The sequence below is a fragment of the Lucilia sericata genome, unplaced genomic scaffold, assembly GCF_015586225.1.
Source record: "Lucilia sericata isolate MDLA Ls3-8-SP2 unplaced genomic scaffold, ASM1558622v1 Contig001999F_arrow, whole genome shotgun sequence".
Lineage (NCBI taxonomy): Eukaryota > Metazoa > Arthropoda > Insecta > Diptera > Calliphoridae > Lucilia > Lucilia sericata.
Window position 1 is genome coordinate 49754 of NW_023995866.1, and position 27652 is coordinate 77405.

The 27652-nt window shown below is 30.7% G+C and overlaps 1 protein-coding gene across 2 annotated transcripts; it reads right to left on the reverse strand.

The window, feature by feature from the left end:
• Window positions 1-1455: 1455 nt before the first annotated feature.
• Window positions 1456-27536, reverse strand: LOC119613184. Of its 2 annotated transcripts, none has more exons than XM_037969129.1 (4): window positions 27375-27536; window positions 26509-27299; window positions 2304-3195; window positions 1456-2221 (listed from the first exon to the last, which is right to left on the reverse strand). In XM_037969129.1, the coding sequence occupies exons 3-4, from the start codon at window positions 2779-2781 to the stop codon at window positions 2007-2009; spliced, it is 693 nt and encodes a 230-aa protein (XP_037825057.1). In that variant the 5' UTR covers window positions 2782-3195; window positions 26509-27299; window positions 27375-27536; the 3' UTR covers window positions 1456-2006. The 2 variants fall into 2 exon arrangements, with proteins under 2 accessions (XP_037825057.1, XP_037825056.1); XM_037969128.1 differs by having other exon boundaries at window positions 26509-27320.
• Between the last annotated feature and the right edge of the window lie 116 nt (window positions 27537-27652).

Sequence of the window (27652 nt, forward strand, 5' to 3'; positions counted from 1 at the left end):
CTGATTATATAACGTGTAAATTTTAAAAATTACACCACCGGAGTAAATTTTTCTATTTACAATAAAGATTCTTTGATTCGGTATATAATTTTTCCATATTTTTGACACTTTTATGTTTATTTTTCACAAAAATATTAATTTTACATAATTTTCGGCATAAACTTAAGTATTGCAAAATTTATTTGCCGGAGTAGAATTTTTCATTTGGATCAAACATTATTCCACTCAGGCTATGTTATCTTTATAAAATAAAAAAATTTTATGTTTGGGATTTTAAAATATATCTCATCCCGGGCTTTTCAAGATTTCCAAATCCCGGAAAATGTAAATAAATTTTCATAATTTACCGAAAAAAATCACATTTTCTATTATAATACACTTACGCTTGTATTCATAAAAAATTATTTTGGTGTTAATGCACACAATTGTTAAAGCCCACTTTAGCCTTAAAAACCATTAAAAAACAAGTAAGAGTGCTATATTCGGCTGTGCCGAATCTTATATACCCTTCACCATAGTGTATTTAAAAATATAAATTTTATAAAATTTAAATTTATGTACCTATTTAATTTTCCCGATTATATCATTATTATAGCAATAGCAAAACAAAATGAACAACAACAACGCTAAACGAAATAAGCACTCAAAAAACAAAATACACAAGGCGTAAAACCAACAGACATCCAAACATACGAAACGAAATACACAAAAAACAAAAACAAAATACACAACGCAATGAAACCAACAGACATCAAACATACGAAACTGTACACCAACAAACAAAAATCATATACACAAGGCAATGAAACACACAGCCATCCAAACATACAAAACTGAATACACCAAGAAACAAAAACAATATACACAAGGCAATGAAACACACAGCCATCCAAACATGTGAAACGAAATACTCAATGAATAAGCAGTGTTGTTGTTGTTGCTTATTAACCAAAGCATGAAAAAAATTGTCTTTTTTTATGAAATTTTCAGAGGTTGTCTCGGATTTTTGCTTATATCTCCGTCATTTATGCACCGATTTTGCTGATTTTAAATAGCGATCTTCTCGAAAGCATGTCTAACAGAATTATTGAAGATTCGGATCTCGCCGATATCTGGGGTCCTCTAAAAACTGATTTCAACAGACAGACAGACAGACGGACATGGCTTAATCGACTCCCTTCTCACGAAGGTGAAGGGTATAATTATAAACAGACAATAAACCTACATTAACTATTGTGCTGTTTTTTTTTGTTTAACTTGGAAGCACTGTTCAATTTGGCTGTCATTTTATGTTAGTATTTCGTAAATTTTGCCAAAAATTGGTTAATAAACCTAAAATAAGTTTTTATAAATACAACCGTTAGTATGTATGTATTTACAGAGATCTTCCCAATAAATATTTTGTGCACTTTAAGAAAAAATAATTCTAAAAATAATAAATTTGTACTTTGAATGCATTACTTCCTAGATACCGAGAATAAATACTATATTTAAAACCCGTATTCAGAGGAACATTTTATTTTTAAATTGTTTAATATTTTTGGAGTGCTTTTTATTGAAAAATAACATTTCCATCCAAGATACTTAATATGTAACATTTTGAATTTTGAAACGAATCCTTATTAATATAGATATATGGAAGAATAAATAATATAGATAATAATAATGGTTATAATTTTTTCTAAAAGATAACATTTTTTTACCTTTTATTTTGAAAGCCCCAAATAAGGAGTACTTTGCAAAGGACTGGGGCTGGTCCAAAACTAATCTAAGGACCATTTAATACACACATGCATTACAACTGAATATTAAAATTATGGGAGTACATGGTCCACGCAGGAAATGATCCATTGCCTGTATTTCACAGCACTACTAGGGAAGTAGTTTTGGGTTTACCAAAATGACCCATGTACTCCAATTATTTTTACAGGGATCTAGTACATATATATTTTTTAATTGTATGAAATTTGAGTTTTGAAAATCCGAAATTATGATACTTAAAATAATTATTGAGTATATGTTTTATCACCAAATTTTCGAATGAAAAACTCTTCTAAACTAATATACTTTTTCTGGGAACTATTTTTTAATTTCATATTGTTACTTTCTTCTAAAACACTGGAAATAGGTTGTTCCTGAGCACCGGCAATAACTGAATATTCGGAAAATCCTGAGGAATTCCCATGCTCCTGATGAATTTGTAATATGTTTGATAATAGACCTATGTGAAAAATTGATTTTAAATTAGACATACTAACTTTTACTTTATTGATTATATAAAAAAGACTATAAATATATCTCACCGTTACTAGAGTTAGCCATTTTAATACTATTATCATTATTAATAAATGAATTTCTTTGTGTATGAATCCGTTTATGCTCATGAGTGTTAAAAAAAGAGTCCTTCGTATTGTCATCCACAGTTGAAATTTGTTTTTCCTCATTTGTTGCAACGGAATGTGATGGTGTTCTTTCTCTATTTAAATATCTTTTAGAACTTTGGGATATATTACCATTAGAAATTTTATAGCGCATTAAATTTTTTTGAACACTTTCCCAAGTTGGTTGATATGGCAAGTCTGAACCGTGATTTATAATGTTACTTAAATTAGCACTCCCTGTGCTGGCATTGCGTACAATTTTTTTTGAAATGGAATAATGTTCATGCTTAGATTTTTCTTTCAGGGGTAGTGTTTGGGGAGTAAAAGAAGGATGTAAGCGATTTGCAAGAGTTTCTTTATAATAAAGTCGTGGATTTTTAGTTGTGGTAGTTGAGAGCATCTTTGGAGTTGTAATTAATATTTGTTGCAAATTTCGCTTAGTAAAAAAGTTTTTAAAATATTTTTTGGTGTTTACTGTTGCATTATGTTCGTATATTTTAGGTTCTATAGAAGTCTGTATTATGCCATTTATTAGAAGATTCGACGAATAATTCTGCAAATATTCTTTATTGCCTTTTATTGCTTCGAATTTTGGAGCCTCTTTAACAGAATTTATGTTGGTGGTTATAACTTCCGTTAAATTACTTATTTTAAGATCAGTTTTGAAATCATCTTCGGCATATAATTCGGAATTATCAACATTTCCTTCTGTATAATTTTTGCCAATAAAATGTTCAACATATTTTGTTGTACTATTACTTGTATTATTGCTTCTAATGACTATTACTTGGTCGTTGTCGTATAGTGAATTGATCTTAAAATATATAAAAAATAAGGTTTATTTGTTAAAACACGTTATCTAGAGGTGTCGAAAAATATATATATGTATGTAAACTTTGCTCAAATGGGTCTTATTTTGTTTATTTACGGGAACCCCTTGCCGAAATCGATTAAAAATCTTTAAATTGGAAACTTTTATCTAGAAGATAAGATTTTATTTATATTTAAAAAATATAATTTTGAAAAATATATAATAATTACACTATCACACAAAATAAAGTGCAAAAGTGCTCATACTATATTATTTCAGCGAAAAATCTGTTAAATGATTATTGAATATAGATTTTTTTTAAATTCATTTAGTTTATATACAATGCTACAAAAATAACAATAAAACAAATTTATTCCACCTAAAATTTTTCTGTACACAATACCCCGGTTTGCGTCGCCTCGTTCTGCGTCTGCTTCGAAGTTGCGTCTTTTTAAAATTTCTGTGATTTCGAAGTTGCGTCGTTTTTGTTTCAGTTTGCGTCACATGTTTTGAAGTTGCGTCGTTAGTGCTTCGATTTGCGTCGTTAATACGAAAAAGTTTGTACAAAGCTAAAACAGACAAAGGGGATTTCCCGTTTAAATCTAGTGCAAATTCGAAGTTGTGTCCTTATAAAATTTCTGCGTCTTCGAAGTTGCGCCGTTTATGTTTCAGTTTGCGTCGTTAATATGAAAATGTTTGTACAAAGCTCAAACAGAAAAAGGGGATTTCCCGTTTAAGTCTAATGTTAATACATACATAGATATGTATTTATGTTGTCTGATGGTAGCAAGTTGTAGGTCGTTAGTAGTTACAAATTACATTTGCTGAAGTGAAGTTGATCTAAATATTTTGCAGCAATGAGTCAAAAAAGAAAGCAATTATGCTTAGAACAAAAGCTTGACATTTTAAAACGTTTTAAATCAGGAGAAAGGGCTGTTGATATTGGAAGAAACCTTGGACTAGCCCCTTCTACAATAAAATCCATTTGTTCCAGAGACGCTGATAAAATTAAAAAAATTTGCTGAAACCGCATCATCGTTACAACATAAACAGGTTACCAAAATGAGAAGTTCTTTAATGGAAAAAATGGAGTCACTTCTTAACATTTGGATAGAAGATCAAAATCAGCGAAGAATGCCATTAAGTCAAATGGTAATTCAAAAGAAAGCACTAACTTTATTTGAAGATCTGAAAGAAGATTATCCATTATCAAGTGCCGAAAGTGCGGAAGAATTTGATGCAAGCAGAGGTTGGTTTGACCGTTTTAAAATCCGTGGAAATTTGCATAGCATTGCAGTGCTGATACTTCAGCTGCAGAAAAGTTCAAACTTGAATTAAAAGCAATTATTGAAGAAGGTGGGTATTCTGCACAACAAGTTTTAAACGCTGATGAAACGGGAATTTTTTGGAAACGTTTGCCAGGAAGAACGTACATTTCTAAATCCGAAAAATCTTCGCCAGGTTATAAATCTAGCAAAGATAGACTTACACTTCTTTTGGGAGGAAATGCAGCGGGAGATTTTAAATTTAAGCCATTTTTAATTTACCACTCTGAAAACCCGAGAGCTTTTAAAAATTTTAAAAAGAGCGAGCTTTCTGTTCATTGGAGTGCAAATAAAAAAGCATGGATGACTGCATCCTTATTTAGAGATTGGATGAACAATTGTGCTGCTCCCGAGCTAAAGGCTTATTGTTCTTCAAAAAATATTGAGTTTAAAATGCTCTTGTTAGTTGACAATGCACCAGGTCATCCTGTTTTTTCAGACGATTATTCGGAAAATATTGTTATTTTTATGCCCCAAATACAACATCTGTGATACAACCAATGGATCAAGGTGTTATATCCAACTTCAAGTCATACTATCTGCGTCGAACATTTCATCAACTTCTAAAAGCAACTGACGGAGATAACATGCCATCCATGAAAGAGTTTTGGAAGAATTACAATATCCTGATGGCTATTGAAAATATAAACCTATCTTGGAAAGAAGTAAAAGAATCGTGCATGAACGGAACTTGGCGTCAATTATGGTCCGAATGTGTTCTCAAAGATATGGAAGATATTAATGATGTTCCACACACATGTAAAGAACTTGCAGAATCAGCTAGAAATGCAAATTTTTTATGGAATGGAAGAACAAGATATTAATGATCTCCTATTATACGACCCAGAGTTAAATTGTAACCAAAGTTTGACTACAATTCAACGTAACAATACGCTGGACAATCAAATACTTCCGCTTCAGGTCGAAGCAGAAGAAAAAAAGCTTACTGCTGCTAAAATTTCTGAAGCGATGCTGCTGATATCACAAGCAATGGACATTTTTGAAAACAATGATCCGGACGAAGACCGCAGTTTAAAAGTGTCTAGAAATGTGACCGAAGTTATAAATTGTTATAAACAAATTTATTTGAAAAAAAGCGTTACAATCCAACAATCCACAGTGGGGCAGAATCAAAATTTTTTGGAAATAAATCTGGCATTTCTAAACGGCTGATCCGATCGGTATATAATTGGCGTGAGCGTAGCCAAGGAGTATTCGAGTTTAAGTTTTGAAGATGAACCCCGCATATGCCCCAGGGACGGCGCTGTGCCGGCTCAAAGTAGGGTACCTACGACATGTAAAATTTTTAAACTCGTGCCATTTTTTTGTTTTTCATCCATTTTATATTTTCTGCAAGCGCTCGACGAGATCATGAAAAAACATGCTTGGACATACTACTTATCTCTTATGATATCCGAGTTATAGGCATTTAAAAATTTAGTGATACAAAATTTACCATACCTTGGTCCGCTTTTTTTTTGAATACCGGGCATTATTTTGGACCAAATGGACTCAATTTTTTCAATATCATTTACAGATCCAAAAATATACGTTTTTTAATTTAAAAATTCAAAAAATTTTAGATTTTTGGCGTTTTTTTGCCAAAAATGTGTCTTAACTCTTTTATTAATAAAATAAAATTTTCTTTAAGAACATATAACAATTTTATAGTTTTCTAAAAGGTATCTTTACGCAGAACGCTTTGGCGTAAAAAACTTGTCCTATTTTTTGAAAATGTTGCCACTGCGTCCTTCCGAATATGACCTATTTTTTATCAAAACTTCAACTTTGGGCGACATGTTCTAAAATCCCAAAGCTGGGATCAGAAAACTGAAAGCAGTTTTGGAAACCTCAATATGTTTTCTATTTACTCCAAAAGTATTTTCCCAGCCCTGAAAGAAATGTGGACCCTATGGGCAAAAAAGTAAAAAAACCCATTTTTGGGATTTTCATTCCTATTTTTGGGAATTGCGGGATGCCCTTTGACCTTTTGCATTTTTTTTTATTTGAAATTTAACAAGCGTTGAAAATTTCATTGAGTTTTGTTCATAAATAAAGATTTTGTCATATATTACATATTTGTTAAATTTCTAAAACTATGATTTATATCAAAATTTCAATAGGGTCGCAGATAGCTACAACAATTTAGTCCATATTTATCCCTTAATATCATTTTTTAGTTAGATATGGAAATTCTCGACCCTTTACAAAAAACTTCAAGCCAATATCTCAATTACATTCAAAAATATGTTCATTTAAACCTGTGTCCTTTAATTTCATCTTTTTCATATTTTAGTATTAAGTATGACAGAACATACATTTGGTGTTGAATAAAATATTTGGACAATTTTTAAAAATTATTTAGTTAATTATTTTATTAAAGACTATAACAATGTATATACAATAAAAAATTATAATTTTATTATGAGCCACGCACAACAACACCTAAATCACCCCACACAAACCACCTTTCCCGCCCACCGAAATATAAAACACAATTTAATACAATATCATAAGTTAGTATAATAGCTTTTTTTATTTGAACTGTTTAATTAAACATAATACAATTAATTCTTACAACCTACTTATATAGTTAATTCCTAACACTACTTATTTTCTATAAAATAATCTGTCATATCGGTATACATATCCAGAAGGTAATATAAGTCCTTTAAATCTTCCTTGTTTTAAGATGATAGAGTTTCATAACAAATGCATCTTTTTCGCATAGTTGAAAGAACAGGATCAGAAGATAGAAGTAAACTATTAAAAATATCTTCATTCTGTGATTGCCTGGAGCATTTTCTTGAGCTGAATAGTTGAACATGCTTAAAATCTCGATTCCTCGCTTCCTGGGCTTCTTCTGTTAACTCTCCAAGTGGAAGAATATTCGATTCAATTATTATTTGACCATGACACAATACTTTGTGTACTGTTGGTGTTAGTTCCCTCCATGGATACAGAGATACAAGTAATTTAGAAATTTCAGATGTATATTCCCCAAATCGATTTCCATTAATTTTATGTTTACTATTCAGTGCCATTAAAATAGTGTTAACTCTTCGAAGCAACTCCTTGTCGATTCCAGTTATTTTTGAAGTAATTTCAAAATCACGAAAAAACCTTCTCGCCGTAGTACCGTCATTTGTACTACCGCAACTTGGAAGTGGTTTGTCGATGTTTAATCCCATCTGAACTTTAAATTCTTCTTGGATTCTGCTTTTTTCCGCAGCTCTCAGTTCTTTCAATTCTTCATTATTTTTTGTTGATTTAGTAAGATTCTCTGGCACACTTCTATATTTGAGGTCGTATGCTATGTGTAAAATGTAATCCAAAAATCGTATTCTGGCATGAAGTGGTGAAATTCCGAAAGACAGGACTTCTTCATTAATACTTCTGCTTTTGTTTATATTTGAGAATTGCGACTTTTTCTCATTACATATTGAGCATCTCCAGAAGGAAGAAGTTTCTGTTATGGCATTGCTGACCTTTCCATCAATCATTGTTAAGCTTAGCTGATATGATACGTTAATAGAGAATTCCTTTATTTTTATGCAAATGGGCTCCAGTGCATTTATTTCATCTTTTAAATATTCCACTAAATCTTTTGTTGTTTTCTTTGACTCCTTTATATATTCAAATCCAATGGGTCTACACATTTGTACTACCGCAACTTGGAAGTGGTTTGTCGATGTTTAATCCCATCTGAACTTTAAATTCTTCTTGGATTCTGCTTTTTTCCGCAGCTCTCAGTTCTTTCAATTCTTCATTATTTTTTGTTGATTTAGTAAGATTCTCTGGCATACTTCTTGAGGTCGTATGCTATGTGTAAAAAGTAATCCATAAATCGTATTCTGGCATGAAGTGGTGAAATTCCGAAAGACAGGACTTCTTCATTAATACTTCTGCTTTTGTTTATATTTGAGAATTGCGACTTTTTATCATTACATATTGAGCATCTCCAGAAGGAAGAAGTTTCTGTTATGGCATTGCTGACCTTTCCATCAATCATTGTTAAGCTTAGCTGATATGATACGTTAATAGAGAATTCCTTTATTTTTATGCAAATGGGCTCCAGTGCATTTATTTCATCTTTTAAATATTCCACTAAATCTTTTGTTGTTTTCTTTGACTCCTTTATATATTCAAATCCAATGGGTCTACAAAAATTTTTTGAACCCGGAGTTGTATTGATCCATATATCTTCAAATGAATTTCCGGTGCTTGACGATGATGGATTAAGGGAATATGAACGAATTCGTAATGGCACTAATGATGACATAAATACACTTTTGTAGTCTGCTAATGTCCGACTTCCACAAGCTTGTTTGTATTCTGGAAGTGCTGATAAACCGTCCCATCCCCACTTACACATTAAGACAACATCACAGTTATGAATTTTCCTTAGTTGGTCTTCTGCAAAGTCTGACACAATTCTTGATGCTGTGTTTTCTGGTACTTATTTCGACTGAGACCCAGTTCCAACATAAGCGCTATTGCTTCCTATTCAGTAAAATTTGATTGTGATGTTGGAGTTGGTATACTTTCCACAATTCGCTTAAGTCGTTTTGGTGATGCATTAGGAAGAATAGTTGCAATATGTACGGCATCCATAGGTTGGTTTTCCTTTTTCAGCATTTCGTTAAATGTATCAGCAATTTCCTCATTTGAGATTGAAAAAAGTTTTTGTGTGACCCTCTTTTTTTACCTTGAACATAAGTCTTCGTATGACTTGCAAGGCGCTCCTGTTGATGTGTTGTAAGTTGAGATTTCCGTAGTAGTTTCCATCCAACTACAAAATTTTAATCGACATTTCTTTTGATTTCCATCCACAGACTTACTTTTTACATCAAAAAGTTTTAAAAAGTTTTCAATTTTTGATATGCCTGTTTTGTCTACTTTTCTACTATATGTAGTTTTTATATAATTTGAAATGTCTTCAACTCTTTCTGGCCCTTTTGAAGATACACTCCATAAAACGGAACACAACTCTTCGTACTTTAATGTAATCTTCATTGTAGATTTATTAAATATGGTACTTAAAATCTGAGAAGTTTACTTATATACCAATTCTTGTCATTTCCGATACAGGTATTCCAAAGTAAAAAATTACGAATTGTCTACCTATTAACATTTAGGACTATATTACTATAACCTGTAATTCAGTCATTGATATTTCTTATTAGTGAATGAATCGAAATTATCATTACCTGTATATTTTTACCTACATGATCATAAACGAAACAGAATGAAATGATCTGTCGAAAAATTTAGGTAAAAAATAGTTATAAATTTCTGAAAATTTAAGCATAATAGGACCTTTCAATTATAAGGATAAGCAAACAAATAGAAAATAGGTAAATATAAGATTTAAATATGTTCTGTCATATTTAATACTAATATATGAAAAATATGAAATTAAAGGATACAGGTTTAAATGAACATATTTTTGAATGTAATTGAGATATTGGCTTGAAAATTTTTGTAAAGAATCGAGAATTTCCATATCTAACTAAAAAAAGATATTAAGGGATAAATATGGACTAAATTGTTGTAGCTATCTGTGACCCTATTAAAATTTTGATATAAATCATAGTTTTAGAAATTAAACAAATATGTAGTATATGACAAAATCTTTATTTATGAACAAAACTCAATGAAATTTTCAACGCTTGTTAAATTTGTCATTTCAAATTAGAAAATGCAAAAATTGAAAAGGTCAAAGGGCATCCCGCAATTCCCAAAAATAGGAATAAAAATCCCAAAAATATCCAAGTTTTTTCAAGATCTCGTCGAGCGCTTTCAGTAAATATAAAAATCTTTGTATTTGGATGAAAAACAAAAAAATGGCACGAGTTTAAAAATTTTACATGTCGTAGGTACCCTACTTTGAGCCGCCACAGCGCCGTCCCTGGGGCATCTGCAGGGTTCATCTTCAAAACTCGAATACTCCTTGGCTACGCTCACGCCAAATTTTATCCCGATCGGATCAGCCGTTTAGAAATGTCAGATTTATTTCCAAAAAATTTCGATTCTGCCCCACTGTGCAATCGTTAGACAAGTACATAACAAAATCAGCAAGATTGACACATCCCCCAGTTGATTTGGTCGATTTAGATGACTAAAGTTAAAAAAATACGATAAGACTTTTGATTTTATTCTAAGAATTCCTTATTTTTAATTTTAATATTTTTGTTATGTTTTTTTTTTTGCGTTACTCCAATGAATTGTTATATTTTTACAATAATAAAAAGCATTTAAAAAAAATATTTTTTATTGAAAAATCTATTTTTTCAGCTAAAATTATGAATTTCGGAACCAATTAAATGAAAATTAATACAAATGCATGGAAAATCGTGCTTCGTTTTGCGTCGTTTCGGTTTGCGTCGCTTTTCTTCAGGCCCTATTAGCGACGCAAACCGGGGTATTAGTGTATAACATATAAAATTAAAGTAAATTTACTTCTTTGTCGGACAAAATAAAGTGTAAATTTTAAATATTATTATTTAAATTTCTTGTATATCAAAATTTTTTATCTATTTTGGTTCAGATTTGAATATCTGAATCTACTCAAGCCATTTTTGTAATTTTTTTTTTCGCAATCGCATTCCCTTCTCCTTGCTTTCCCCCATACGATTATTTTCAAAAGAAATCCGTTTTTGTTCGCTATTTCAGAGGAATTTTTTGATCAATTGTGGCCAAAACTTTATCTATTGGATTTAAGGCCTAACTATAATATGCTTAAACAAACTGAAGTACTTAAGAGAGTTTCGTCAAATTTTATTTGCTTAAGCAAAGAGCGATACTGACAGCACATTAAGTACGGAATCAATTGTTTGTTTATTATACACAAAGAAAATAAAGAAAAAAAATGGAAAGCTACAAGAAAATGAATTTATTTCAATAAAATATTTTGAAATATGTATTTTTTTATTACGTGTGTCACATAAATGTGCAAATAAATGTGTGCGCTAAATTGTTTTGAATGCACGTAAGTACATTATAGCCACCTAAAAGTTTTCTCGGATTTTCTTAAGCATTTGAGAGACTTTTCGTACGATTTTGACATTACCTTAAGCAAGCTTATGCACATTATAGTTGGGCCTTCAGGGCGATGGTCTGAGCAGGTCATTCCAATATTTCAGTGTTTTTTTTTTTAATAATGTTTTTAACCTTTGTCGTGTGTTTGAAGTCATGCATCTGTTGAGGCATTATGTCTCCCAAACCCATTTTAAGCGCCTTGGCGACACATCAAATTGTTTGACTCAAACAGTACGTTTTTTGATTGTGTTAGTAAAAAACTCACACCGCATATATACATGTGAGTTTTTTCACTAACACAATCAAAAAACTTACCGTTTGAGTCAACAAATTTGATGTGTGGCCATGTCGCTTTACGGCATTTATTTCAAAATTTTTATTAAATACGCTCGTGAATTGCTCATTTGTTATTGTTTACTCCACTTTCACCAAGATTCCCGGCCCTAAAGTTGTACCAACACCGATAGCCCTCCACCATGATGTTTAAAACCTGGGATATTGTTTTTAAAGTTTTGTATATTGAAGGGCTTAAATTACACACTTGTCGACATTTGAAAATTTTCGGTACAAATTGGGACTCATCTGACCAACTACGTAAATTTGTGCTAAAAAATACGAAATTAAATACTAAGATCGAAAAAATCCATGCTTTTAAATATGTTGTTGAAAGATTGAAGGTATTGGTCAGTTGACTCTTCGTATGTGTCCAATTTTTAACGTTAGGTGTGGGGAACCTAGGTGAAATTTATTCAAAAAGCTCAGAGCACCGCCCTAAATCCAATAGATACATTTTGGACCACAATTGATCAAAAATTCCGATGAAATAGTGATCAAAAACGGATTTCTTTTGAAAATAATCATATCGTCACCTGAAACTAGGGTTGCCAGCCTGGCTGGACTTGGCTGGATTGTCCAGCTTTTTTGATGCTTGTCCAGTTTCAAGCTAAAATTTAATTTGTCCAGCTAAAATAGATTGCTTTTAGTACGCTGCAATAACTTGGGCAATAATTATACCCTACACCACTTTTATTGATCCAAGGACGAAGCCTATTGAAAATTAATAAAATCGGTCCATTATTTCACCTAGCCCCCATACAATAGAACCCTCCGAAAAGGGCTTCTGAGCTCATAATTATGTTAAATATACCTGTATATCGATAAAAAGCGGCAAAACTAAATATTATACAAGCCTTGATGACCTTGCCAAATTTCATAAAGATCGGGCCTCATTTGACCCTAGCTCCCATAGTTTTTCATCCACAAATTGCCTAAATGTATCGGAACAATGAATTATTATTAAAAATTCATCACATTTAATATTCATAACTGGTGTAGGGTATCATATGGTCGGTCACGCCCGACTTTACTTTCTTACTTACCTTTGTCAAATCATATTAGCCAATACTGATCGTACATTTGTTATACAACTAAGTTATGATTTCCCTCTTCTATCATCGCTGACAACATGTCTCAACATTTGAACAGCTGATGTCGTAATAAATATAAATATTATTGCGAGCGAAAGTCAATTTCTTTACGTACAGCTTACGTACTTAAGATTTTTAAAACTTCAAAAAATGGCGCTTTTTCACATCTTTTGCTCTGAAAAACTAAGTTAACGAAGTGATCGATGAAAACTAAAAATATATTCGTACTCTATGGATTATAAGAAAACGGAATTGGTAAATGAGAATGGTGTATCACTGTGAAATTATTTACACAAAACCAAAATTAACATTTCCTCAGTATTTTTTATGTCCAGCTTTTTTTGTTTTGTCCAGCTTTTTAAAACCCAATGTCCAGCTTTTTGCGAATCGGAATCTGGCAACCCTACCTGAAACGCAAACGATCCTAACTAACCAAAAATTCAAAATCGATTTTATTGTTGATTATAATGTATTGCATCAAAACAAATGTCCACACAAAAAATTGGACTCTTCCGACCAAAATTAGCTATTTTATTGACAAAAAACAAAAGGCCCTATCTACAAACACATTTAAATATTAAAGGTAAAAAGTCCAATTTATCCACTTTTTTATACGCCATTGTCAACTATCATAACAACTGATAGGTTTCACTATTTAACAATTTGTTTATTTACTACAAATAAATCGCGTTGATAGAAACAAACTTTTCAATTTCAATAGTTTTTTACTTCTCCTGTAAAATTTTAAAAATGTTAGATAGGGCCGTTTGCGTTTTAGGTGAGGATATGGAGAAAGCAAGGAGAAGGGAAGGCGATTGCGAATAATAATGGTGAAAAAATTACCAAAATGGCTTAAGTAAATCCAAATATTAAAATCAGAACCAAAATAGATAAAAAATTTTGATATACAAGAAATTTAAATAATGATATATAAAATTTAGACTTCATCTTGTCCGACAAAAAAGTAAATTTACTTTAATTTTAGATGTTATACAGAAAAATTTTAAGTACAATAATTTAGTTTTATTGTTATTTTTGTAGCATTGTATATTAATTTAAAGATTTTGTAAAAATTTTCCATATTCAATAATCATTTAATCGATTTTTCGCTGAATGAATATAGCATGAGTACTTTTGCACTTTATTTTGTCCGATAGTGAAGAAGAAGAAACCAAAAAGTCCTATTTTTACCCAATTTTACAATTTTTAATCGATGTTCGCCACGGGTACCCGTTATCCGATTTATCTAAAAGTTTAAGTTTTAGACTATAATAAACAAAATAAGACCCATCTGAAAATTTATATTTTTGCTAATGTAAACATAAACATATAAACAAATACCTAAAAACCTACATATCATTTTTGCAAAATGGATGTAAACGACTTGATTTTCGATTTTCGTTTTTTTACAGAAACCGATAATTTAGGTCTATTAACATCATCTCTGAAAATTTCGTAGCTATATATCCAATAGTTTCAACTTTACAAGAAAAAGAAAAAAGACGTGTAAGTACACACTTATTTTCTGTTTATGAATTTTTTAACAGCAAGGTGTCGGTTACGTCTAAATTTTCTTTTAAAGAAAATTTATAGAAAAATTTTGAACTTAACGTATTAAACTTGTTTGTGAATTAAATGAAGTAGATTTTGTTTTGTATGAGAAATCTAGTAAAAATCAACTGGATTTGCTCGAAATCTCATAAGTTCTAGATTTCGCTGTAGTGTAAATGGGGTATAAATGTATTTGTTTATTTTATATGTATTTGCATCTATTCATTTGTAAATTGCAATATGAAATTAAAACGGTTCTTCAAACGGTTCTTAAAAAATGTAAAATGTAGAGAAATATATAAACCATATTTTAAAATCACTTTGCGCCAATACACTTAGTAAGAAACCACGCACAGTGGGGCAGAATGGAAATTTTTTGGAAATAAATCTGGCATTTCTAAACGGCTGATCCGATCGGGATAAAATTTGGCGTGAGCGTAGCCAAGGAGTATTCGAGTTTAAGTTTTGAAGATGAACCCTGCAGATGCCCCACGGACGGCGCTGTGGCGGCTCAAAGTAGGGTACCTACGACATGTAAAATTTTTAAACTCGTGCCATTTTTTTGTTTTTCACCCAAATACAAAGATTTTTATATTTTGTGAAAGCGCTCGACGAGATCTTGAAAAAACATGCTTGGACATACTACTTATCTCTTATAATATACGAGTTATAGGCATTTAAAAATTTAGTTATACAAAATTTACCATACCTTGGTCCGCATTTTTTTGAATACCGGGCGTAATTTTGGACCAAATGAACTCAATTTTTTCTTGTTAGACAACAAAATTTCGAATAATATACAAAAAATTTTAGATCAATATCATTTACAGATCCAAAAATATTCGTTTTTTAATTTTAAAATTAAAAAAATTTTAGATTTTTGGCGTTTTTTTGCCAAAAATGTGTCTTAACTCTTTTATTAATAAAATAAAATTTTCTTTAAGAACATATAACAATTTTATAGTTTTCTAAAAGGTATCTTTACGCAGAACGCTTTGGCGTAAAAAACTTGCCCTATTTTTTGAAAATGTTGCCACTGCGTCGTTCCGAATATGACCTATTTTTTATCAAAACTTCAACTTTGGGCGACATGTTCTAAAATCCCAAAGCTGGGATCAGAAAACTGAAAGCAGTTTTGGAAACCTCAATATGTTTTCTATTTACTCCAAAAGTATTTTCCCAGCCCTGAAAGAAATGTGGACCCTATGGGCAAAAAAATAAAAAATCCCATTTTTGGAATTTTCATTCCTATTTTTGGGAATTGCGGGATGCCCTTTGACCTTTTCAATTTTTTTTTGCATTTTCTTATTTGAAATGACAAATTTAACAAGCGTTGAAATAAAGATTTTGTCATATATTACATATTTGTTTAATTTCTAAAACTATGATTTATATGAAAATTTTAATAGGGTCGCAGATAGCTACAACAATTTAGTCCATATTTATCACTTAATATCATTTTTTAGTTAGATATAGAAAATCTCGACCCTTTACAAAAAATTTCAAGCCAATATCTCAATTACATTCAAAAATATGTTCATTTAAACCTGTGTCCTAAAAATTTTAGTATTAAGTATGACAGAACATATTTAAATCTTATATTTACCTATTTTCTATTTGTTTGCTTATCCTTATAATTGAAAGGTCCTATTATGCTTAAATTTTCAAAAATTTATAACTATTCTTTACCTAAATTTTTTCGACAGATCATTTCGCTCTGTTTCGTTTATGATCATGTAGGTAAAAATATACAGGTAATGATAATTTCGATTCATTCACTAATAAGAAATATCAATGACTGAATTACAGGTTATAGTAATATAGTCCTAAATGTTAATAGGTAGACAATTCGTAATTTTTTACTTTGGAATACCTGTATCGGAAATGACAAGAATTGGTATATAAGTAAACTTCTTAAATTTTAAGTACCATATTTAATAAATCTACAATGAAGATTACATTAAAGTACGAAGAGTTGTGTTCCGTTTTATGGAGTGTATCTTCAAAAGGGCCAGAAAGAATTGAAGACATTTCAAATTATATAAAAACTACATATAGTAGAAAAGTAGACAAAACAGGCATATAAAAAATTGAAAACTTTTTGATGTAAAAAGTAAGTCTGTGGATGGAAATCAAAAGAAATGTCGATTAAAATTTTGTAGTTGGATGGAAACTACTACGGAAATCTCAACTTACAACACATCAACAGGAGCGCCTTGCAAGTCATAAGAAGACTTATGTTCAAGGTAAAAAAAAAGAGGGTCACACAAAAATTTTTTCAATCTCAAATGAGGAAATTGCTGATACATTTAACGAAATGCTGAAAAAGGAAAACCAACCTATGGATGTCGTACATATTGCAACTATTCTTCCTAATGCATCACCAAAACGACTTAAGCGAATTGTGGAAAGTATACCAACTCCAACATCACAATCAAATTTTACTGAATAGGAAGCAATAGCGCTTATGTTGGAACTGGGTCTCAGTCGAAATAAGTACCAAATATTAAGGAAAGCTCTGCATGAAAAAGGACACAGTATATTACCATCATACAAGGCGATCCAGGAAAAAACAAACTATCCTACCATCACCTATTGCTGTTAATGATGTGGAAGCTTGTATTGATATATCATCTTTGCTCGAAAACACAGCATCAAGAATTGTGTCAGACTTTTCAGAAGACCAACTAAGGAAAATTCATAACTATGATGTTGTCTTAATGTGTAAGTGGAGATGTGACGGTTTATCAGCACTTCCAGAATACAAAAAAAGCTTGTGGAAGTCGGACATTAGCAGACTACAAAAGTGTATTTATGTCATCATTAGTGCCATTACGAATTCGTTCATATTCCCTTAATCCATCATCGTCAAGCATCGGAAATTCATTTGAAGATATATGGATCAATACAACTCCGGGTTCAAAAAATGTTTGTAGACCCATTGGATTTGAATATATAAAGGAGTCAAAGAAAACAACAAAAGATTTAGTGGAATATTTAAAAGATGAAATAAATGCACTGGAGCCCATATGCATAAAAATAAAGGAATTCTCTATTAACGTATCATATCAGCTAAGCTTAACAATGATTGATGGAAAGGTCAGCAATGCCATAACAGAAACTTCTTCCTTCTGGAGATGCTCAATATGTAATGAGAAAAAGTCGCAATTCTCAAATATAAACAAAAGCAGAAGTATTAATGAAGAAGTCCTGTCTTTCGGAATTTCACCACTTCATGCCAGAATACGATTTATGGATTACTTTTTACACATAGCATACGACCTCAAATATAGAAGTGTGCCAGAGAATCTTACTAAATCAACAAAAAATAATGAAGAATTGAAAGAACTGAGAGCTGCGGAAAAAAGCAGAATCCAAGAAGAATTTAAAGTTCAGATGGGATTAAACATCGACAAACCACTTCCAAGTTGCGGTAGTACAAATGACGGTACTACGGCGAGAAGGTTTTTTCGTGATTTTGAAATTACTTCAAAAATAACTGGAATCGACAAGGAGTTGCTTCGAAGAGTTAACACTATTTTAATGGCACTGAATAGTAAACATAAAATTAATGGAAATCGATTTGGGGAATATACATCTGAAATTTCTAAATTACTTGTATCTCTGTATCCATGGAGGGAACTAACACCAACAGTACACAAAGTATTGTGTCATGGTCATATAATAATTGCATCGAATATTCTTCCACTTGGAGAATTAACAGAAGAAGCCCAGGAAGCGAGGAATCGAGATTTTAAGCATGTTCAACTATTCAGCTCAAGAAAATGCTCCAGGCAATCACAGAATGAAGATATTTTTAATAGTTTACTTCTATCTTCTGATCCTGTTCTTTCAACTATGCTAAAAAGATGGATTTGTTATGAAACTCTATCATCTCAAAACAAGGAAGATTTAAAGGACTTATATTACCTTCTGGATATGTATACCGATATGACAGATTATTTTATAGAAAATAAGTAGTGTTAGGAACTAACTATATAAGTAGGTTGTAAGAATTAATTGTATTATGTTTAAGATAAACAGTTCAAATAAAAATAGCTATTATACTAACTGATGATATTGTATTAAATTGTGCTTTATGTTTCGGTGGGCGGGAAAGGTGGTTTGTGTGGGGTGATTTAGGTGTTGTTGTGCGTGGCTCATAATAAAATTATAATTTTTTTATTGTATATACAATGTTATAGTCTTTAATAAAATAATTAACTAAATAATTTTTAAAAATTGTCCAAATATTTTATGCAACACCTTAATACTAAAATATGAAAAAGATGAAATTAAAGGACACAGGTTTAAATGAACATATTTTTGAATGTAATTGAGATATTGGCTTGAAATTTTTTGTAAAGGGTCGAGAATTTCCATATCTAACTAAAAAATGATATTAAGGGATAAATATGGACTAAATTGTTGTAGCTACATATCTGCGACCCTATTAAAATTTTGATATAAATCATAGTTTTAGAAATTAAACAAATATATAATATATGACAAAATCTTTATTTATGAACAAAACTCAATGAAATTTTCAACGCTTGTTAAATTTGTCATTTCAAATAAGAAAATCCAAAAATAGGAATGAAAATCCCAAAAATGGGTTTTTTTACTTTTTTGCCCATAGGGTCCACATTTCTTTCAGGGCTGGGAAAATACTTTTGGAGTAAATAGAAAACATATTGAGGTTTCCAAAACTGCTTTCAGTTTTCTGATCCCAGCTTTGGGATTTTAGAACATGTCGCCCACAGTTGAAGTTTTGATAAAAAATAGGTCATATTCGGAAGGACGCAGTGGCAACATTTTCAAAAACTAGGGCAAGTTTTTTACGCCAAAGCGTTCTGCGTAAAGATACCTTTTAGAAAACTATAAAATTGTTATATGTTCTTAAAGAAAATTTTATTTTATTAATAAAAGAGTTAAGACACATTTTTGGCAAAAAAAACGCCAAAAATCTAAAATTTTTTGAATTTTTAAATTAAAAAACGTATATTTTTGGATCTGTAAATGATATTGATCTGAAATTTTTTGTATATTATTCGAAATTTTGTTGTCTAACTAACAAAAAAATTGAGTTCTTTGGTCCAAAATTACGCCCGGTATTCAAAAAAAGGCGGACCAAGGTATGGTAAATTTTGTATAACTACATTTTTAAATGCCTAAAACTCGGATATTATAAGAGATAAGTAGTATGTCCAAGCATGTTTTTTCAAGATCTCGTCGAGCGCTTTCACAAAATATAAAAATCTTTGTATTTGGGTGAAAAACAAAAAAATGGCACGAGTTTAAAAATTTTACATGTCGTAGGTACCCTACTTTGAGCCGCCACAGCGCCGTCCGTGGGGCATCTGCAGGGTTCATCTTCAAAACTTAAACTCGAATACTCCTTGGCTACGCTCACGCCAAATTTTATCCCGATCGGATCAGCCGTTTAGAAATGCCAGATTTATTTCCAAAAAATTTCCATTCTGCCCCACTGTGCCACGTAAGACAAATTGTTATAATATTGTTAGGTTAATAAATTAATTTTTAGAGAATAAACAAATCCACAAATTCCCAAATGCCAAACGCCTAATTGTGGCTACATTAAAAAAATCGCCTTTTATTTATTTCATCTTTTATTCTCGCTACGATGCAAAGTGGCACCCAATTGTGACCATTTGATCACAGGGATATTTTTTATACCTTTTTATTCTTGAAAAATAAAACGAAATACAAGATATCATAGTAGAAAAAGTAAAGGTATAACCCATAGTAGAAAAAATAAAGGTATAGCCGTTCTCTCTTTTTGTAGCCATATTAAACTTCTGACGTTTGGGCGAATTACTATTTTATTGCTTAAAATCGTGCTACCATATCTACCTTAAAAACCTATGTTTTTTGTTTACTTTTATATTTCTTTTTCAAATGTCTGTAAAAATATTTTTTCAAACATAAATTAAAAAATATTATAAATAAAACAAATAATCCGTGAGATTACAAAATATAAATCAAATAATACTATCCACCAAAGTCTGTTGCTTCCAAATTTGTGTGTCGGGAGATGTTGGCCAGTCTCACTGGCCAGCATTATATGGGAGTTTCAACATACCATCAAAGAAGAAAGTTGCTGACGTCTTTGTTCTAGAGAATATAATTTTGTTTAATAAATAGCGAAAATGTTCTGATCAATTTTATATCGTACTAATCTTGCAGCGCTCACGATATTTGATAGTTTTACTTCTTCAGGACCATCGTATATATTGTGTGTGTGTATGTCCGGTAGGCCATTTATTTACACTGTAAAGTCTAATAATATCCCTTTTAATCCAGTGGCATACTACGTTTTACAAGATGGAAAATATCCTTATTTTGACCTGACTTTAAAGCGGAATATGCCAGTTTATTCTATTTTCGATTTTCATTGCACACAGGCGACAAGATCTAGGAATACCAGTAAATCAACCAGTACCTTTTAGCAATTCAGAAGCACGTCCTGAAGTCCCTTAAAAACCAAATAAAGAAATTAGGTGGCGTGTCATAATGTCTATGGACGATATGACACACTAAATTAAGTCATAGTGTCTATGGACGTTGACAATTTTAAAAGTGTCACAATGTCTACGAGCAAAAGGACGTAAAAAAGTACATTTATCAAAAATGTCTTAATATAGCGAAACCGGTATTCGAAATACCCTAGAATTTAAAACCCCCTTACGAGGACACTTTTTTAACCCAATTCAAAATGCAACAGACACCAAATTTAGGAGCAACTCTTTTCGGGATGAGAGTGTCCCTTTCTTTAAATATAAATAAAATTTCCAAAACTTTTCTTTTTAAAAGTGTCATAATGTCCATGGACATTGTGTCACTGGAAATTATGATACGCCACCAAGAAATTACCATTGAGTAGAAGAAATTCCAGCGAATTTATGGTTAATCACCTTCATTCGTTCTTTGTAAAGTGTTAGTTTATATAAAAATATAAAACAATAATAAAACATTTATTAAAACGTATTTATAATCGTTTATATTTGCAATTCACAACAGTTACACTTTTGTAGTAAACAAAATTACACATTTTTTAATTCTGATTTCCTAAATATAATTTCCCTTTTAAACTGTGTGGCAACGTTTTTATTTATTTGTTTCAAAAACTAAATATCAAAAAATCTTATTTACGTCAAAAAATTTTTCATTAAGAGAGAACGGAGTTACCTTGTTTTCTTTATACCATGGTATAACCGTTCTCTCTTTTCGTAGCCATATTAAACTTCTGACGTTTAAGCGATTTATTTTTTTATATGCTACCATATTTACTTTACAAATCCAAGTTTTTTGTTTATTATTTATTTTTTTTTCTTTCAATATAAAAATAGAAAATAGAAAATATTTTTCAAACTAAATTCAAAATTTGAATTTCAAATATTCTTCAACATAAAATACAAATAATAAAGAAAATAATAAAAATGTTAAAAACCGTTCTTCACTATGCGGACGGACCCTGCTGATTTCAAGTTTGCTTGTAAGTAGTGCGGGCCATTCTCCGTAAAACAGATATGATTTCTCTGTAATTTCTTCTGTGTCCAATCCAATAGGGCCTTCGGATTAACTTTAAGACACATGCCAAGCAAAAACCTCTAGATTTCGACGGATCTTCAAAGGAATGCTACCACAGACCGACTCGCAAAAATGCAGCTTATGTTATATGATATTAACCAAAATATTTTGGGATTTGGGTTTAATGTTCTCCGTTGTGGGCTGGACCGTTTTGATGAAAATATCGTTAGAACAGACAATTGTTATGTTTTATCATGGTTCCCAAAATATTCTGAGTCTATCGATGGCTGATGAGTGGTTACAAATAAGACACTTTTTAGTATTTTTTTAATTGTACAGTTTTTCTAAAATAAAATTTACAACATGAGTACTAAACTTGGAACCATTGGATTCAGCTTTAAAACCCCTTTCAAATGATACCTCTGATTCGAATATTCTAACGAATGTATGGTTTATCATCTTGATTCTTTCTGTGAATTCTTGTATCTAGTAAATAAATTCCACATTTTTTATTTCTAATTTCCTAAATATGATTTTCCCTTCTACATGTGTGGCAACGTTTCTCCTTATTTGTTTACAAAGAATAAATTTCAATAATTCTTATTTACGTCAAAAAAATTTTCATTGAGAGAGAACGGAGTTACCTTGTTTTCTTTATACCATGCAAGATATGAATATGGGAATTTTTCTATTTCGTCTGATACCAGTGTACACTAAACAGGTATATGCAATCGAACAGCTGATAATTTTTTTGTTTTCTTATTTGCATACCTTCTCTGTCAAAATATGTTTTTGTTTATTTGAAACAAAATAAAATTTTAATAATAAAAAAATTTAAAATGTTTAGTTTGTAAAAAAATAATATTGTTTGCACAAAAAATACATTTCAACCATCTTCCGCATTGCGCCCTTTCTGAGGTCCGCTGTCTTTAGCCAAACTTCATCCGTTTAGAATAGAACTTTAATGGCACAAATCAGGTCATTCCAGATATCAACTATCCCCCGTATTGCGCACGTTGAGAAGGCTGTTGTCTTTAGCCACACTTTGCACAGTGGTATAGGAAAAAAAAAAGAGGGAAATAATTCGGTAACTTCTAAACGGTTAATCCGATTTTAATGAAATTTGGTATGCACAAAGAGGAGGTGTTGTCGAGTTTAGGTTTTGAATTTGGACCTTATAGGCCAACCAGGGGCCCGGCGGGGGGTCCTCAAATTAGGACACCTCGGCTATGTTAAATTTTTAAAACGATCCTATTTCTTCATTTGAGTTCCGATTTAAAAAAAATTTCGTATATAGAATCTCCTCATCGAGCACTATAAAAAATGTCGTCGTAGCAGTAAATTATCTCTTATAGTTTAGGAGATATTCGCATTTGAATATTAAAATTTTAAAATTTTTACCGTCCTTACTTTAGTTTTTTGATAATAGCAGGTCCAAATATTTCCGATTTTCGCCATTTTTTTTTATTTGCTTAACAACAAGTTTATATACCAAGCAGTGAAAGAATTATGTAAAAATCATGACTGAGTCCAAAGTTATAGGCATTTAAATTTAAAAAATTAAAAAAAGGCGATTTTTTGTCATTTTTTTGGGAAAAAAGTATCTTTTTCTTTTTAAGTTATCTAAAAAGTTTCTAAGAAGATGTATATAGAATTTATACTTTTTGGAAAGCTGACTTTACATAAAATACGATAAATGAAACAAAACCTAAAAATTTTTGATACCGAGGGGACCAGGTCCATCCAAAAAAACCCTATTTTTTATGGAAAATTAAATTTTGAGCAAAATTCTCAAATCGCATAGTCGATATCAAATTATAGTGACCTGTTTTATATGACCCAATAAGTTCTTAATCATTTTGTAACGGGTTTCGATAACCCCGCCCCTGGTATGGATATAATAGGCAAAAAACCAAAAAATCCCATTTTTGGGATTTTTTAAAACTTTTTTGGGAATTCCGGGATTTCTAATAAGAAAATTCGAAATTTTGATTTAATTTTGGATTTTAAGTAAAAAAATCTACCTAACTGTAAAATTTCATCAAAAAATATTCATAAATAAAATTTTTATTGCAATTAGAAAAATTTGTATCTTCGCAAAAACTGAATAAAAAACATTTTTTAATTTTTTTAAAAAAAGTATTCCGCGAATTTTTTAATTTTCAAAAATTATATACAGTTTTGAAAATAGACAAAATTACCTTTCCATTGATATATAACATGCCTACCTAATGTTTTTTAAGTGACAAATTAATTAGGGAAAACTCAACATCTTTTAGAAAATTTACCTAGCACTATTATTTTCATCCATATATGTAACAAATTTAAGAGTTAACCTTATGGATGAAAATAATAGTGCTAGGCAAATTTTCTAAAAGATGTTGAGTTTTCCCTAATTAATTTGTCACTTAAAAAACATTAGGTAGGCATGTTATATATCAATGGAAAGGTAATTTTGTCTATTTTTCAAAACTGTATATAATTTTTGAAAATTAAAAAATTCGCGGAATACTTTTTTTAAAAAAAATTAAAAAATGTTTTTTATTCAGTTTTTGCGAAGATACAAATTTTTCTAATTGCAATAAAAATTTTATTTATGAATATTTTTTGATGAAATTTTACAGTTAGGTAGATTTTTTTACTTAAAATCCAAAATTAAATCAAAATTTCGAATTTTCTTATTAGAAATCCCGGAATTCCCAAAAAAGTTTTAAAAAATCCCAAAAATGGGATTTTTTAGTTTTTTGCCTATTATATCCATACCAGGGGCGGGGTTATCGAAACCCGTTACAAAATGATTAAGAACATATTGGGTCATATAAAACAGGTCACTATAATTTGATATCGACTATGCGATTTGAGAATTTTTGCTCAAAATTTAATTTTCCATAAAAAATAGGGTTTTTTTGGATGGACCTGGTCCCCTCGGTATCAAAAATTTTTAGGTTTTGTTTCATTTATCGTACTTTATGTAAAGTCAGCTTTCCAAAAAGTATAAATTCTATATACATCTTCTTAGAAACTTTTTAGATAACTTAAAAAGAAAAAGATACTTTTTTCCGAAAAAAATGACAAAAAATCGCCTTTTTTTAATTTTTTAAATTAAAATGCCTATAACTTTGGACTCAGTCATGATTTTTACATAATTCTTTCACTGCTTGATATATAAACTTGTTGTTAAGCGAATAAAACAAAATGGCGAAAATCGGGAATATTTGGACCTGCTATTATCAAAAAAAACTAAAGTAAGGACGGTAAAAATTTTAAAATTTTAATTTTCAAATGCGAATATCTCCTAAACTATAAGAGATAATTTACTGCTATGACAACATTTTTTATAGTGCTCGATGAGGAGATTCTATATACGAAATTTTTTTTAATTGGAACTCAAATGAAGAAATAGGATCGTTTTAAAAATTTAACATAGCCGAGGTGTCCTAATTTGATGACCCCCCGCCGGGCCCCTGGTTGGCCTATAAGGTCCAAATTCAAAACCTAAACTCGACAACACCTCCTCTTTGTGCACACCAAATTTCATTAAAATCGGATTAACCGTTTAGAAGTTACCGAATTATTTCCCTCTTTTTTTTTTTCCTATACCACTGTGCTTTGGTAGCCACAACACAACTTTATTGGCACAAATCAGGCCAATTCAGATATCAACAATCTTTAGTATTGCGCACGTTTTCGCCCACTTTCGTTTGCCAAACTTTTGTAGCTAAAGATACAAATTTCGTGGCACAAATCAGGTTATTCCAAAATCTTGCTTTGTCAGGTCCTCTGCCAATTATAATATAAGTATATAAACATGCATATCCCTTAAAATTCCATTTAAAAATCACTGCATGTTTTTTTGAAATAAAATTAAGAATTTTTTTAAAAGACAAACATCAAAAAATATTTTAATTTATTTTGACATTGAGCTCATACAATTACAAAAACAAAATACATGTTGTTTTTGTATTGTTGTAGTGATGCATAGTTTAGTGTACCCTGGTCTGATACCAATAATGTTATAATAGGGTGACCACAAATATTTTATAAAAATTGTATGTACCTCAAATTTTAAAGTCCTTTAAAAAAGAACAAACGATCAGAAAATAAAAAACTAAGTTATGCCACATAAATTATGTGCTTTCATATGTGTATGGTTTGGTTCGTGTGTGAAAAATACTGTTTGGTCGAAATGTAATTTTAATGGCACAATTTTTAAAGAAATTATAAAAGTCCTATTCTTTACCCAATTTCACACATTTCAATCGAATTCCGGCACGGGTTCCCGTAATCCGATTGGGCCAAAATTTAACACCAGTTAGTTTTGGACATTAATAAACAAAATAAGACCCATCTAAACAAAATCGATATTTTTGATTACCTCTAATATACATTAATACTTACATAATAAATAAATTCGTACTTACATCGATTGTATGGTTTATTTTCTCATGTGCCTCTTTATTTAGGAAGTTTTGAGTTGAGAATTCCTGACTTAAAAAGCGAAATGGCTGTTTATTTATAGTATCAGGATTCTTTTGAGTTGTTGCATTGATTACTTCTGTTTCCGCCAAGTTATTTATATTCAAGGCAAGGTTTATTTCACTGATTGTATTTCTTTGAAAGTATTAGTTGGGGCTGTTTCGTTTTTTACTACGTAATTGATATCAGGTGATAACACTCCCAAATTATTTATCAACAAACTGCTTCTATTGTTTTGATTCGGGTTTTCGTAATCGTAAAAATGTTTAATATAGTTTTTCTCGATTTGTAAAGTTTTTCTCTGCATGTGGTTCTTCAATATATCGAGTATAATCTCCTTTAAGCATTTTAATAGGGTATTGCATCATAAGGCGAATAGTTTTCATTATGGTAAATTCAGTTCCCACCTCAATATTATTATTATTATAATATAACTCTGAATCGTTGCACTTCACATTTCTATACCAATCACAGACCAATAATTTTTGACTGAAAAGAGTCCCATTAGGACATAGGAACCCAAAAACCTTGAGTAGATGTCGCGGTATTTGTGCATATACGAAATGCTGGCATCTACTTTCGATATCAGCATAATATCCTTCTAGCTTACCATTACATGAAAATGTTGTTTTAGGAAACTGTGCTATAAATAGGATAATCTTGATCGGGTTTGCCGGGAATTGCCCGATTTAATTCTAGTTGGTAATTAATATCCTCAAGAATAGTTTTGTGAGATCTGTTAAAAGAAGAGAAAATACTAATTTACGCTTTGCAACAAAAAATTATTAAATATAATCTTCGAATTAATTACACTGCTCATGAATTTGACATTTTCTATCAAACGTGGTACACGACGAGTTAACCTAGTTCGAGTATGCTGAACCCAATCGTGTTAACTGTTTTCCAAAAACGTTATTGTATAAACTAAACAAAATCAAAATCCGCTATAAAATACATACACTAAATATTTAACATTTTTTTAATTGATCACGGGATTTATTTTAGCTTTTTATTGTTAATTTTGTCTACATAATTTGAACACAAATTGTGGATTATATCGCTAAAGGCTCAGTTAGTTCTACGTTGCGT